The sequence below is a fragment of the Populus nigra genome, chromosome 1 (genome assembly GCF_951802175.1).
Source record: "Populus nigra chromosome 1, ddPopNigr1.1, whole genome shotgun sequence".
In the NCBI taxonomy this organism is placed as follows: domain Eukaryota; kingdom Viridiplantae; phylum Streptophyta; class Magnoliopsida; order Malpighiales; family Salicaceae; genus Populus; species Populus nigra.
Window position 1 is genome coordinate 28,489,714 of NC_084852.1, and position 14,259 is coordinate 28,503,972.

General features: G+C 29.6%; 1 protein-coding gene across 1 annotated transcript; it reads left to right on the forward strand.

The window, feature by feature from the left end:
• Positions 1-953: 953 nt before the first annotated feature.
• On the forward strand, positions 954-5,088 carry LOC133671869 (uncharacterized). The gene is made up of 5 exons (XM_062092591.1): positions 954-1,258; positions 1,370-2,288; positions 2,424-2,519; positions 3,983-4,119; positions 4,484-5,088. Exons 1-5 carry the CDS (start codon positions 1,086-1,088, stop codon positions 4,656-4,658), a joined length of 1,500 nt encoding a protein of 499 aa, XP_061948575.1. The 5' UTR covers positions 954-1,085; the 3' UTR covers positions 4,659-5,088.
• The last annotated feature ends 9,171 nt before the right edge of the window (positions 5,089-14,259 follow it).

Genomic DNA, 14,259 nt, shown 5'->3' on the forward strand with positions numbered 1-14,259 from the left:
GTATATACGCCATGTCTTGTATGCATGGATCTTTTGTTTTCAGTTTATCCGGCGGTGATAGTATCCATTGCAGGCTCTTCGTGGCACTACCCGCGTGATGGAACAAATAGGAGAGTTGCCATCGTTTTCATTTCTTATCAAGGCATGTTCGGCGTTGGGTTTATTTCGTTATTTTTTTGGAATTTTTTTATTTTTGTTTTAAATTAATTTTTTTTAATTGTTGTTGTGTATTAATATTAAAAGATAATAAAAAACTATTCAAACATGTATTTTTATTAAAATGAGTTGTAACTACTCAACTCTTGAGTTCGGAACATTGTCTGAGTGTGCTTTAGCTGTGTATAGTTTTTATGGTTGTGGTTTGAAAAATTAATATAATTTTTTTATATAAATTATAATTTTGTAATTAAAAGTTTTTAAGAGAATTTAAAGTAAAATTATAGCATGCATTGATTAACTAAATTATTTCAAAACTAATTGAATGGACACACAACTTTAACTAAATTGATTTTTTTCCTTCAAGATTTTAACTAATCAATTAGGTTGGATTTAGTTTTTATATTTTTGTAAATCAAATAGTTTTAATTTGATTTATAGGTGTTTTAGTTAAATTATTTTTTAATTAAATCTTTAGTTTTAAGTGAGTTTTTGTTGGTTGGGTTGAATTTGATTTTTGAGATTAAAACTGAATTAAAATGATTTTTTTTTAATAAAAATTTCATTAAAAAATCAGTTTTGTTAATTTCAGATCGATTTTTACTGATATACCCAATAATTCGGATAATTTACTCAAGATGTAATCGTCTCCCAGAGGGATTGGTTGACTGTCATGCACTGCCTCAAAAAACCACGTGGCAGCAAACCATGACTCTCCACAACAGGGCTTGTTGGGCGTTAAGCCCATAGGGTCCAACCCCCGGCCTCGTATGTTGTCACTGTCAGTCTCATCCGACAGACAGTGACGTTTGCTTTGCTTCTCTCACACTCCCTCCCACCTAGTCCCAACAAAGACCCTGCCCTGCCTTGCCTGGATCCCTAAACAAATCTGCCGAAACCCTCTCTCTAGCCAGCCACGCCAGAGCAAAATGGGCATGAATTCTTACATTTTCCTTTTGATTCTTACATTTTTACTAAAACCCGGCAATGCCTCTATTCATGTCTACAACCAAGAATCCTTCAATGAAGTAGGGAATTCTTATCTTCTTTCTGGTGGCAGCGAGGGCATTTCCTCCTCCTCCCATTCCCGCTCTTTCGTCCGGTATGTATGTATGTATGTATGTATGTATGTATGTAAATACCCTTTCAGAATTTAGTCTGATCTGATCTGATCTTGTGCTTGACTACTTGCTGGGTTTATGGATGTCCTTAGGTTTGATAATATCACTTTCCGGAGGCCGAAATCGGCAGCAAAAAGCAGAGGATTGATACAAGTTGTGCTTTTTGAGGCAGCTGATCGGAATAACATTGGCGGGTCTGCTTATGGTGGACAAAGATCGATATGTTGCACCTCTGATCTTTCTAAGCTTCAAGGCTGTAAGCAAGGTGAGGTTATTAGGATACCTTCTGCCAATGATTTAAACTGGCCCATCATTCTAAAGCTACATTTCAGTCGCAATTCTTTGTTGACAAGCATGAAAAATCATGAGGAGATTAGCATATCAAAGACTGGAATGTATAACTTGTTCTTTATTGCTTGTGATCCAAAACTTAAAGGAGTGGTGATGAGTGGAAAGACTGTTTGGAAGAATTCTGATGGTTATTTGCCTGGTAGGATGGCACCTTTGATGAGGTTTTACGTGTTTATGTCGGTTGTGTATTTCTTGCTTGCTGCTATTTGGTTCACCCAGTACATTAGGTTTCGGAAAGATATACTGCAACTTCAACATTGTATCTCGGCGTTTGTTGGTTTAGGATTTTTTCAGATGATTCTTTGGTATTTTGAGTATGCTAATTTTAACAGCACTGGAATGAGGCCAGTTGTGCTTACTACTTGGGTTGTCACTGTTGGAGCTGTAAGAAAAACTATTGCCCGCCTTCTTGTACTCTGTGTTTCTATGGGGTATGGTGTTGTGAGGCCTACTCTTGGTGGTCTTACCTCCAAGGTGCTTCTTCTTGGAATTACTTATTTTTTGGCATCCGAGTTGCTTGATATTACCGAGTATGTGGGGACTATTAATGACCTATCAGGAAGAGCAAGACTGTTTTTAGTTCTTCCTGATGCCTTGCTCGATGCATTTTTAATATTGTGGATTTTTACAGCTCTTTCAAAAACATTAGAACAGTTACAGGTAACCATTTCTGCTTTTAATGTTTCTAGTCTTGTTGCTATCCTGCTTTTTATTTTATTTTATCATGCCAGTTTTTCCATTTCTGTTTCATGTCGTTTCAACTTTCAGGAACTTAAATAAATTAATTTCATCCAGGTGAAAAGGAGTGCTGTTAAGTTGGATATCTATAGGAAGTTCTCAAATGCATTGGCTGCTGTTGTGTTTGCTTCTGTTGCTTGGATAGCATATGAGGTATCATTTCTGGCCAAAAGCACACCGACTTTCATAAAACCTCTAGAAATTATATTTCTTATGGTAGAACATTTTATATCTTCTGTTTGTTGGTTCAGTGACCTCACAAATTTTGTTCTGGAGGTCTTATAGCCTGTTATTATGCCAACACTCTTGGTTGCAACTTATACTGGGACAGTTAACTAGCACTTTTTTCAAGAAGAGTATCTTGAACGGGATTCTTCGTTTTAAGCTGTGCTCCTTGGCATTCAAATATTAATATAACTAGCAGTTGAAAGATTGGTTGAGAGAGGAAGATAAATGATAATGAAAAATACAGAATTTACAGACAGTCAAGGGTCTGTGCAGGGGATTTAGATAACTGGAAGAGGGTCTCTGTTTGCGTATACTCTTCTTCTTCTTCTTTTTTGAATGGCATGCAATTTGGCATAAATCTGTTGGTGGGTTGAATTCAAGTCTCAGGCTGTGAGATTTCATGGAGGGTGAGGATGCCTTCTATTGACCTCTGGTTCAGTAAATGGGAGACAAAAAGAATAAGCTTTGAACTTTATCGGAATTTTGCAAGTTCTTGAATCAGTTTGGTTTTTTTCAGTGCTATATTTCTCTTATTTTCTTTGAGCAGCAGTGTGCAACTAATAGAGCTTAATTATCTTTTAGGCTAACAAACACACAAACACATAGACTGGGCCATGGCATTTGTGAGGATTAGTTATAATGCTTCAGTACACAAGCTGCGTTCCTGTCTCTGATCTTAGAAGAGGCTTGTTTCTGGAGATTTTTGCTTTTTTTCAATATGCTCCTGACTGCATAGCTCCTTTCAAAGTTGAAGTTGGATAGTGGCTGTAAATACTTTAGAAGAAAAAACCATGGCTTCCTTCTTGGAGTATGCCTTTTGTGGATGGGCAGTTTACCTTTTCCTTTCTTTCTCTGTTTTTTGCGAGTCTAGATTTCTGAGATCTTTTGTGACACTCTATGGCTGTATGTCATTGATGTCTTGTGATAACTGTCATAAAGCGTTGTTCTGGCTCTAATTGACAAGAGATATGACAATCTTTTTGCTGGCATATTCTAGAAAGCAGGTAACAAACCTCCACGGGTAGAGAACTAGAGTTACTTTTTTATCAAACCATTTGGTATTTGCTACTGATTCAAGTTGCTATTACCCTTAATTATACATTTAAACCTCTTTCATGCAAATTCTTGTGTTTAGACAAGGCTCGAAGGAGATTCTTGACAGTTGTTAATAAACTGATTCTTTGGAAACAACTGCCTTGCTCTACTGCTGTGTATTATGAACTCTTACATTCTATTTCGTTGTTCATCTAATTTACTTCCCTTGGGGGCGTGGGTGGGATTTCTTCAATTAGATGTTCTCTTTTAAACAAAACTTCTCTACTTTACTCTTCTATACATGCCAAAATGTTTATATTGGTTAATTCATGTGTTTAATGTTGTCTCTACAGCTTTACTTCAAAGCAACAGACCCATTCAGTGAGCGGTGGCAGAGTGCTTGGATCATCACTGCTTTCTGGGACATTCTTGCATTTGCATTGCTATGCGTTATCTGCTATCTCTGGGCTCCTTCTCAAAGCTCCCAAAGGTGCAGTGCTGTCTCAATATTTCTTTTGATGATGAAAATCTTTCTCAAGGAGAAATTATTGAAGAAAAAAAAATTGTTTTAGTTTGAAAAAAAAGTGCCGCTTTATCAATCTTCTGATGGTCAAGTTGATTATTTGATGGGTTCTTTTCCTTTCAAAATCATCTGGAATAACCACTGAGTTGTCAAAATTGAATCTCTGACATTAGACTGGTTTAAGGATGAATTTTAAAGTCTTGGCTTTTGTGGTTCTTTAGATGTTGCAGCCGATTTCAAGTGAGAAGTTTTTCCCACTATTTTTTTCTTGAACTTGTGATTTTCCACTTTCTATATTTTATGTTCTGACTTTTGCTGGCAACTTTCTTAGGTATGCCTACTCTGAAGAATTAGGAGAAGAATTTGACGAGGAAGAAGCTCAATCTCTTACCCGGGAAAAGCCAGATGGCGACATCAGTTTAGTTGAAAAGAAAGAAAAGAGTGTTGGAGGCACTCGTGTTTTTGATGAAGATGATGGCGAGGTTGAAGAGGACAAGAGAGAGTGATCAGCTGAAAGATTCCTTTTTAGCAACCTTATTGAGCAGAGCAAAATCATTCTATCGATTAGAGCTCAGAGGTGATTATCTATCTGTTTTCTGTGCGCTCTGTGAGTGACATCCCTTTCACTTGGTCTCCAGATATCGAAATGTCGCCAGGGTTCTTGTTCCTCTTCACAAGATTAGCATTCTTTTTTCCGCACTGCTGATGCATGGCTAGGGCTGGGTTGCAAACGGCTGTCAGAGATACTGTAAATGCTGGTTTAAAACTACACATATTGGATCTCCATGCGTAGCTGAAGCATGTATCATAGTGATTTACTGACTTGTGATGCTCTAGAAATCTTAGGCATGTAACGTATTTTCCATGTGGTTACGAGAAAAACAAGCAGTTTTTTTTTTTATTTGAAAATATATTAAAATAATATTGTTTTAAGAATATATTTATGTTAAATTAAAACATATCATTTAAAACAAAAAAAAAATTTAAAACAAGTGGAATCTAGTTATTGATTAAATAATTAGAAATTGGTTAATTTGTTAGGTTGATTGGATGAAATGTTAATCTTTCCTAAGCTTAAAACCTGAGTTGTGCTGACTGATCAATAGATTAGTCTATGTAATAATTGAGGATTCTTTGACATTACGGATAAATGCCCTAAAATAAATTTACTTGTAATAATTACTTATTTTTTTAAGACACCCATTACCCTTATTAATTAGTTTCTCAAGTTCAATTTCAAGGGGTTAATACAATCATTTTAAGGACATCTTTTATTAATAACACCGGATCCATCACACTTCTTTTTTTCGGTTGAAAAATATTTTTGTAAAAATTAATTTTTTAAATGTTTTTAAATTATTTTAATGTGTTTATATAAAAAATAAATTAAAATAAATTATTTTAATATATTTTCAAGTAAAAAACACTCTAAAAAACAGTTGCTATCATGATACAAAACGAACTCTTAACCTCTCTCTCTCCTCTCCACCACTCCTCATATATAAAGTGTTTGTTTGATATTATAGTAGTGATTGCTTTTCAAAATGCTTTTTACTCAAAAATATATCTAAATAATATATATTTTTTAAAATTTATTTTTGATATCAACACATCAAAAACAATTCAAAAAAACAATTTAAAAAAATTTAAAATTTTCACAAAAGCACTGCTTTCAAATTTTTGCATAACAAATCCAACTTTTAAAAGTTTTATTATGTGCTACCTTTTAGAAATTAGAGGACAAGGAATTGAATTAACATGCATTTTTTTCCTTGACAAGTTGCTTTTCTTTTTTATTTAACATGAATACATTTTTATTTTACCTTCTGTTATTTTAAATATATTTATCATGATAGCTATATTGTGCACAAGGATGCATAGTGTGCATTCATTAGATGAAATTTAAAATACAAATACTTATATATTTTTTTATTAAAAAATAAAGAATATCTTTTAATTAATTTATGTGTAATCTGAAATTCTGTTTTCAGACAATCTTAAAGATATATTTCTTAAATCAACTTGATATTGAACTCAATGCTTGAATTTATAAAGTCAAGGAAGGGAGTGGACCTCTTCAACCATCAGGACAACATCTTAATATTTAAATATATAAAATAAAAATACATGTAGTTAAATAATAAAAAAATGTTACACAACTTATTAAATAAAAAATAAAATAAAATTCATGCATACTTGTCATACATAACAACATCTCACATGCAAGTTTTACAGCCAAGTCAGCACATGTTTGATGGAATATAATAAAAACACTTACCTTCAAAAAAATCTCATACTTGAATAACAAAATTAAAACAATAATAAAAGTAGATATCATCACACGCACGCATTATATATATATATAATTTTATATTTTTCTTATAGTATTAATTAACAAGAAAACAATTCTATTATTAATCAATACTCTAAATGGGGAAAGTACTGTAGCTTTCCCCACATTTTTTTTTTGCTTTTTTTACATGTTTTTTTCTTTTTTTTTTTCCTAAAATTGACTTCTTCTTCTTCTTCTTTTGTTTTTTTAATTTTTTTTGTTTTTATTTATTTTTTGAAAATTATCTTTACCAATTTTTTTAAATATTGAACTGGTTGAGAATTTAGTTATGTAATTTTTTTCTTTAAAACATTGTGGATTGCTACAATATTTCTATATATGGTTTTTTTTTTCTTTTTATGATTTTTTTTAAAAGGTCTTTGTCGATTTTATTTTTTTTATATTAAGCTGATTGAGAATTTAGCTTCGTAGTTTTTTTAGAAAAAAACATTGTGGATTGCTACAGTATTTTCTTCACATGATTTTTGTTTTGCTGCAGTGTTATTTTTTCATATTAACATGTTTTTTTTTTAAATTTTCTTTGTCAAATTTATTTTTTCAATATTGAGCTGGTTGAGAATTTAGCTTTAGCATTCCCCACATGTTTTGTTTTTCCATTTTTTTTCTTTTTTGTTTTTTTTTCAAAAAATTGTCTTTTTTTTTGTTTGTTTTTTCAGAATTATTTTTGTCGTTTTTTTCTTCTATTGAGATGGTTAAGAATTTAGTTTTTTAGTTTTTTTTTAAACACTATAGATTGCTACAATGTTTCTTCACAATATTGAGCTGGTTGAGAATTTAGCTTTAGCTTTCCCCACATGTTTTGTTTTTTCATTTTTTTTTCCAAAAATTGTGTTCTTTTTTATTTGTTTGTTTTTTTTAGATTTTTTTTGTCGTTTTTTTTCTTCTATTGAGATGATTGAGAATTTAGTTTTTTAGTTTTTTTCTTTAAAACACTGTGGATTGCTACAGTGTTTCTCCACATGGTTTTTTTATGGTTTTTTTGTTTTTTTTTTAGAATTATCTTTGTTGATTTTTTTTTTCATATTGATCTGATTGAGAATTTGGCTTTGTAGTTCTTTAAAACACTGTGGATTGCAACAATGTTTATCCACATGATTTTTGCCTTGCTATAGTGTTCCCCAAATGTTTTTTTTTTATTTTTTTAAATTATCTTTATCGAATTTTTTTTTCATACGAAGCTGGTTGAAAATTTAGCTTTGCTGTTTTTTTTCTTTAAAACACCGTTGATTGCTACAATGTTTTCCCTCATGATTTTTTTTTGTTATGATTTTTTTAAATTGTCTTTATCGATTTTATTGTTTTTAATATTGAGCTGGTTGAAATTACAAATGTAGATTTCTTCAGGAAACACTATAGATTGCTATAGTTTTTCCCTGTATGGTTTTTTTTCCTTTCGTTTTTTTGTGATATTTTCCAAAATTTTCTTTGTTGATTTTTTTTTGTTAATATTGAGCTGCTTGAGAATTATAATTGTATATTTCCTTACAAAACACTATAGATTGCTATAGTATTTTCCTAAATGATTTTAATATTGAGCTAATTGAGAATTTAACTTTAACTTTCCCCACATGTTTTTTTTCCATTTTTTAAAATTTTTTTTCCAAAATTTTCTTCTTCTTCTTTTCATTTTTTTATGTTGTTTTTTTTTCAGAATTGTTTTTGTTTATTTTTTTTAATATTGAACTAGTTTAAAATTTAGTTTTGTAGTTTTTTTCTTTAAAACACTGTCGATTGCTATAGTGTTTCCCCACATGGTTTTTTTTTATTTATTTTTTTATGATTTTTTTTCTAGAAGTGTCTTTGTTGATTTTATTTTTTTCATATTGAGCTGGTTGAGAATTTAGCTTAGTAGTTTTTTTTTCTTTAAAACACTGTGGATTACTACAATGTCCCCCTACATGATTTTTTTTTTGCTATGATTTTTTTTCAAAATTATCTTTATTGATTTTATTATTTTTAATATTAAACTGGTTGAGAATTACAACTTTAGATTTCCTCATGAAATACTATAGATTGCTACAGTGTTTTCCTGCTTAGTTTTTTTTTCCTTTCGTTTTTTATGATTTTTTTCAAAATTATATTTGTTGATTTTATTTTTTTAATATTAAGCTAGTTAAGAATTCACCTTTATAGTTTTTTCCTTAAAAATATTGTGGATTGCAACAGTTTTTCTCCATATAATTTTTTTTATGATTTGTTTTATAAATCCACGACAACGCACAAGCATACCACAAGCTCGCGGCATCGCGCAGGCATAACATTTAGTAAGATCTAGAAGAGCATGATATGATAGATGTATTTAATGAAGCGCCAACCAAGTTAGGTCAATTATAAATTTAAGTTTATTTTTTTTAAATAATATTATTTTAATTTTTTAAAAAATTTAAATTGATTCGAATCAACTCAATTAGATGGGCGAGTAGAGTTGAAGATTAAATTGAGCTTACCTTTTCAAACTCAAAGTAAATGTAGTCCATGGTTGATAATAATTTTTACTCGAGGTCCATACCATGCAAGATTTCATAATCGAGGCTTTCCAAATATCAATAGCTTTTTTATTTACACTTTCTAGTTTATTAGAAGAAGAATGAGTGAGAGAGCAGAGGGATTGACGAGGAAAAACTGAGCATATCCCTTGTTCATCTTCATTTACATTTTTTAATCTTTTTAATTTGGATGAATTGGTTTTTATTTTTATTTTTTTTTGTATTTTTTTTGTTTTCAATTATATGAATCCATTTTAATCCTTTTACTTTTTTTTTAATTAATAAATAGAAAGATGGTAATTTATCTATTACTTTTTCCCCTCGCTTTCCACTTTATAGCATCCATCTTTTTGGAGTGTCCCAATTTCACCCAAAAACATGGTTTGTATGGATTAAATGTTGGAAACTTATTTTATTAATATGATTTAAATAAATTATAGGTAAATAAAAAAGTAATATCAAAGAAAGAGTTTCTAACTTGAATTTTTTAGATTTTACATACCCTTTCTCACCTCGTATTTAGTGTTTTCTTCTCACTTTAAGTTTTGGTTTTCCTTCCAAATCTAGAGTTTAGGTTTATCTTGTTAAGAGATATTTGATTTTCACATTTTTTGGTTCAAATACCTCATTTAGAAGTGTATCTAAACTAAGATAGTGTTACTAAAATTTTGGGATGCATATTGTAAACATTCTAGTTGCACAAGTAAGGAGCAAAAAGCCTTCAAGATAAATGATTCATTCTTGACTACAATTAAAGATTCATTACTTTAAAGTGCTTCAATGAGTAAGCACCTTTTTTGTTTTGATTTAAGTATAGTTAATTTTATTGTTAGTATGTATGCTAGTACTTTGATTTTATATCAATTGCAAGTTTGAATATATGTTTAGGATGAATGCTATAGTATTATTTTAAATATTTTTTTTTGAAATCATGTTTGCCATGAGTTATTAGTTTGCATATTTATAGATTTAGACTTGTATGGACACTAAGCTTTCCTTGAAAACATTTTTATGTTTAACATGCCTTGTTACTAAATATTCCTGCTCACTGTTCTAATAGTCTAATATATATCTACAAACTTTGATTTACAATTTTAAGGCTTCACAAACACACATACACATTAAACTTTGTGTTGCAACTTAGTTGGGTATGATATGTATAGTTCAATCAAGAGTGAAAAAAATATTATTAGAAACTTTAGATAAAAAGTATAAAACTAAAGATGCTGATATGAAGAAATTCATAGTCAAAAGATTTTTATATTTCAAGATGGTTGATTCAATGACAATAATGAGCCAAGTTCAAGAGTTTCGGCTCATCTTGCATGATATAAATGTTGAAGGTATGTCTCTAAGTGGGTCATTTCATGTGGCTGCAATCATTGAAAAATTGTCACTATATTGGAAAGACTTCAAGACTTATCTTAAGCATAAGTATAAGAAGATAAGAATTGAAGACCTCATTTTGAGGTTGACGATAGAAGAGGACAATAAGTTGTCTGAAAAGAGAGCCAACTCTTCTAGTGCCCTAAAAACAAAAGTTATGGAAAAAGTGGTAAAGTTCCATAACAAAAATCAAAAGAAAAAACTTGTTGTTAAAGGAAAAGAAATTGCCAATAAGTTTAATGAAAAATGTGTTATTTGAAACAAGACTGGGCATTTGTCTAAAGATTATAGATATAAAGGTTAGCTTGGAAACCCTAAGAAAAGGATTGCTCAAGTCAAAGTCACCAAGGTTGATCATCTCACTAATGAAATTTCATAAATGAACCTGCATTGTGTTGTTTTTGAAGTTAACCTAAGTAACAATCCTAAGTAATGATTGGTTGATACTGGAGCTACAAGATATGTATGCACTAAGAAAAGAGTGTTTTCCATTTACAAAGAAGTTGATGGAGAAAACCTATACATGAGAAACTCATCAACCTCCAAGTTACTAGAAGTTGGAAAGGTCATACTAAAAATAACATTTGGAAAGCTTCTCACCCTCAACAATGCACTGCATGTTGCTGACATTATAAAGAACATAGTCTGGCTTATTGCTGGGTAAAAATAGTTTTAAGATGGTTTTTTAGAGTGATAAATTTATACTCACTAAAAGTGGTATGTTTGTAGGAAAGTGGTATCTCTGTGATGACTTCTTTAAAACAAATGTAATGACCATTGTAACCATTGATGAGAGTAATAATAAGATTACATCTTCTTCTTATTTGCTTAAGTCTTCTGATGTGTGGCATGATAGGTTAGATCATGTAAATTATAATTCTATGTAAAGGTTAATAAACCATGAATTATTACCAAGAATGATTTTTGAGAAAAATCATAAGTGTAAAATTTATTTAGAATTAAAATTCACAACTTCTTTTCAAATAATTGAAAAAAATAGTGAACCTCTATACTTAATTCACTCAAATATTAGTGATTTAAAGTTTGTGTAAATAAGAGGTGAAAAAAAAACTATCATATTACTTTTATAGATAATTGCATAAGGTATTGTTATATCTATTTGCTTAAGAGAAAACATGAAGCTCTTGAAATGTTTAAACATTAAAAAAATAAAGTTGAAAACCAACTTAACAAAAAGATAAAGATAATAAAAAGTAATAGAAGTGAAGAATACGAAGCATCATTTGGTGAATTTCATTTCCAAAATGATATTATCCACCAAATTACTACTCCTTATTCATCACAATAAAATAAGATTGCGGAACATAAGAATGAAAAATTAAAAGAACTAATGAATGCCATGTTAATAAGTTCAAAAACATCTAAAAAATTAAGGGGAGACAATCTTAACTGTCAATTGCATACTTAACAAAGTACCCCATAAAATTTAGAAAAGATACCATATGAATTATAGAGAGATAGAAGATATTCCTGCAAATACCTTAAAGTATAGGGTTGTCTTGTAAATGTAGTAACATCTGATCGTAAAAAAGTCAAAATAGGGCCTAAAACTGTGGATTATGTATTTATCGAATATGCAAACAATAATAGTACATATCAATTTCTTGTACACAAGTCAAGTATTGAGGATATTTATCATAATACTATTATGAAATCGAGGAATGTTACATTATTTGAGGATGTGCTCTATTGAAGGAAATAAGAGAAAATTGTTCACTTAAGAGAACAATTAAAGACATCTCAAGTAATCATCATCAATTAAATGATGATGAAGTTGAGCTTAAAAAGAGTACAAGAGAAAAAATAATCAAAATATTTGGTCTTGATTTTTAACATGTTTGAAAATGAGCCTCGAACTTATTCCAACGTAATGTCCTTTTTGGAAGCTTCATATTGAAAGGAGATGATCAATAGTAAAATTGAGTTCATTATGAATAATCATATAAGGAAACTAGTGGATCTTCCTCCTGAAAGTAAATTATTAGACAATAAGTGGATCTTTAACATAAAAATAAAATTTGATGGCACTGCTGAGAAATATAAAGCTATACTTGTTATTAAAGGTTTTAGACAAAAAAAAAAAGGCGTAGACTATTTTGACACATATTCACCTTTGTCAAGAATAACTTCTATATGAACATTAATAGTCATTGCAACTATTAACAAGCTTGAAATACATCAAATTGATATAAAAATATATTTTTTAAATGGTGACCTTAAAGAGAAGATTTACATAGAACAACCCAAGAGGTTTGTTGTCGATGGACAAGAAAAGAAAGTTTATAATCTTGTAAAATCACTATATGGTTTGAAACAAACACCTTAACAATGGAATGAAAAATCTAATAAGGTTATATTGTTAAATGAGTTCAAGATTAACACAGTTGATAAATATATTTATATGAAAAACACAGATAAAATTTATATCATTATATGTCTCTATGTAGACGATATGTTAATTTTGAACAATAATAATCATATTTATCAAGTCTACTAAGAAAATATTAACTAACAAGTTTGACATGAAAAATTTGGGTGTTGTAAATGTCATACTATAAATATAAATTTCTAGGACATATGATGGATTGATATTATTCCAATCTTATTATGTTGAGAAAATTGTCGATAAATTTTCTAAATGTGACAATAGCATTGTCAAAACACCAATTGATATAAATGCACACCTAATATATATTATGAATTGTACAGGGCCTGATATTCTTTACTTGATAAGTAAATTTAGTAGATTTATAAGTAATCTAAGTATGGTTCATTAGATGAAAATAAAAAGGTTACTCAAATATTTAAGGTACATCATGGAATATAGGCTATACTATATTGGTTATTCAGCGATACTAGAGGGATATAATGATGCTAATTGAAAATACAACACTAAGGATTCAAAATCTATAAATGGATATGCATTCACACTTGGTAGAGTAGTTGTGTTATAAAAACCTGTAAAAAAAGTTTATTGCTAGATCCATGTTGGAGTTAGATTTTATTGCTTATGATAAAGAAGAAGATAAAGTGAAATGGATTCAGAATTTCTTAGAAGATATTCCAAGTTGGCCAAAACCAGTGCCAATTATTTATGTCAATTGTAATAATTAGTTAGCAATTAGAATGACACAAATTAGTATGTATAATGGTAAGTCTAGACATATATGGCATAAACATAATACTGTTAAACACTTACTCTGAAATGGAATCATTTCCATTGACTATGTAAAGTTAAAGAAAAATATTATGGATCTGCAAAGATTTGTCTAGAGAGCTTGTGTATAATTCATCAAGGAGAATGAACTTAAAGCCTTTAAAAGATAAAAAGTGTAATGATGGTAACCACACTTAGTTAATTTGAGATCTTAAGATCTAGGTTCAAATAAAAAATTAAGTTATATAATATTCTCAGTAACACTAGAAAATTATTATTTCTTAATTATTTCTATGATGAAATAAGTGTTAGCTACAACGTGATAAAAGAGTAAACCGAGCTCTTAATGATTTTCATATCTTGGTATACCAAGTGAAGTATAACAGAATACTCTTAATGAAAGATCACATATATGAGTTGTTGCTACCCAATTTTTGACCAATGTTTTTGATAATTTTTCAGAAAAAAACCAAAAATAGCAAAAAACAACGAAAACCCCAAAAAATGCATTTTTGATATATTTGTATTGTTTTTAGCATTTTCAACGTCATCTCAAGAGAATTTAAATTTTTAAAGGTATTTTGAACACGTTATTTTTACAATCATTGATTTTCCTCGTTAAGTCAACGTTGATATTGCTTGTTTTAAAAAAAATACAAAAAAAAATCAAAATTTACAAAAAAAGAAAAAAAGAAAATAGAAAA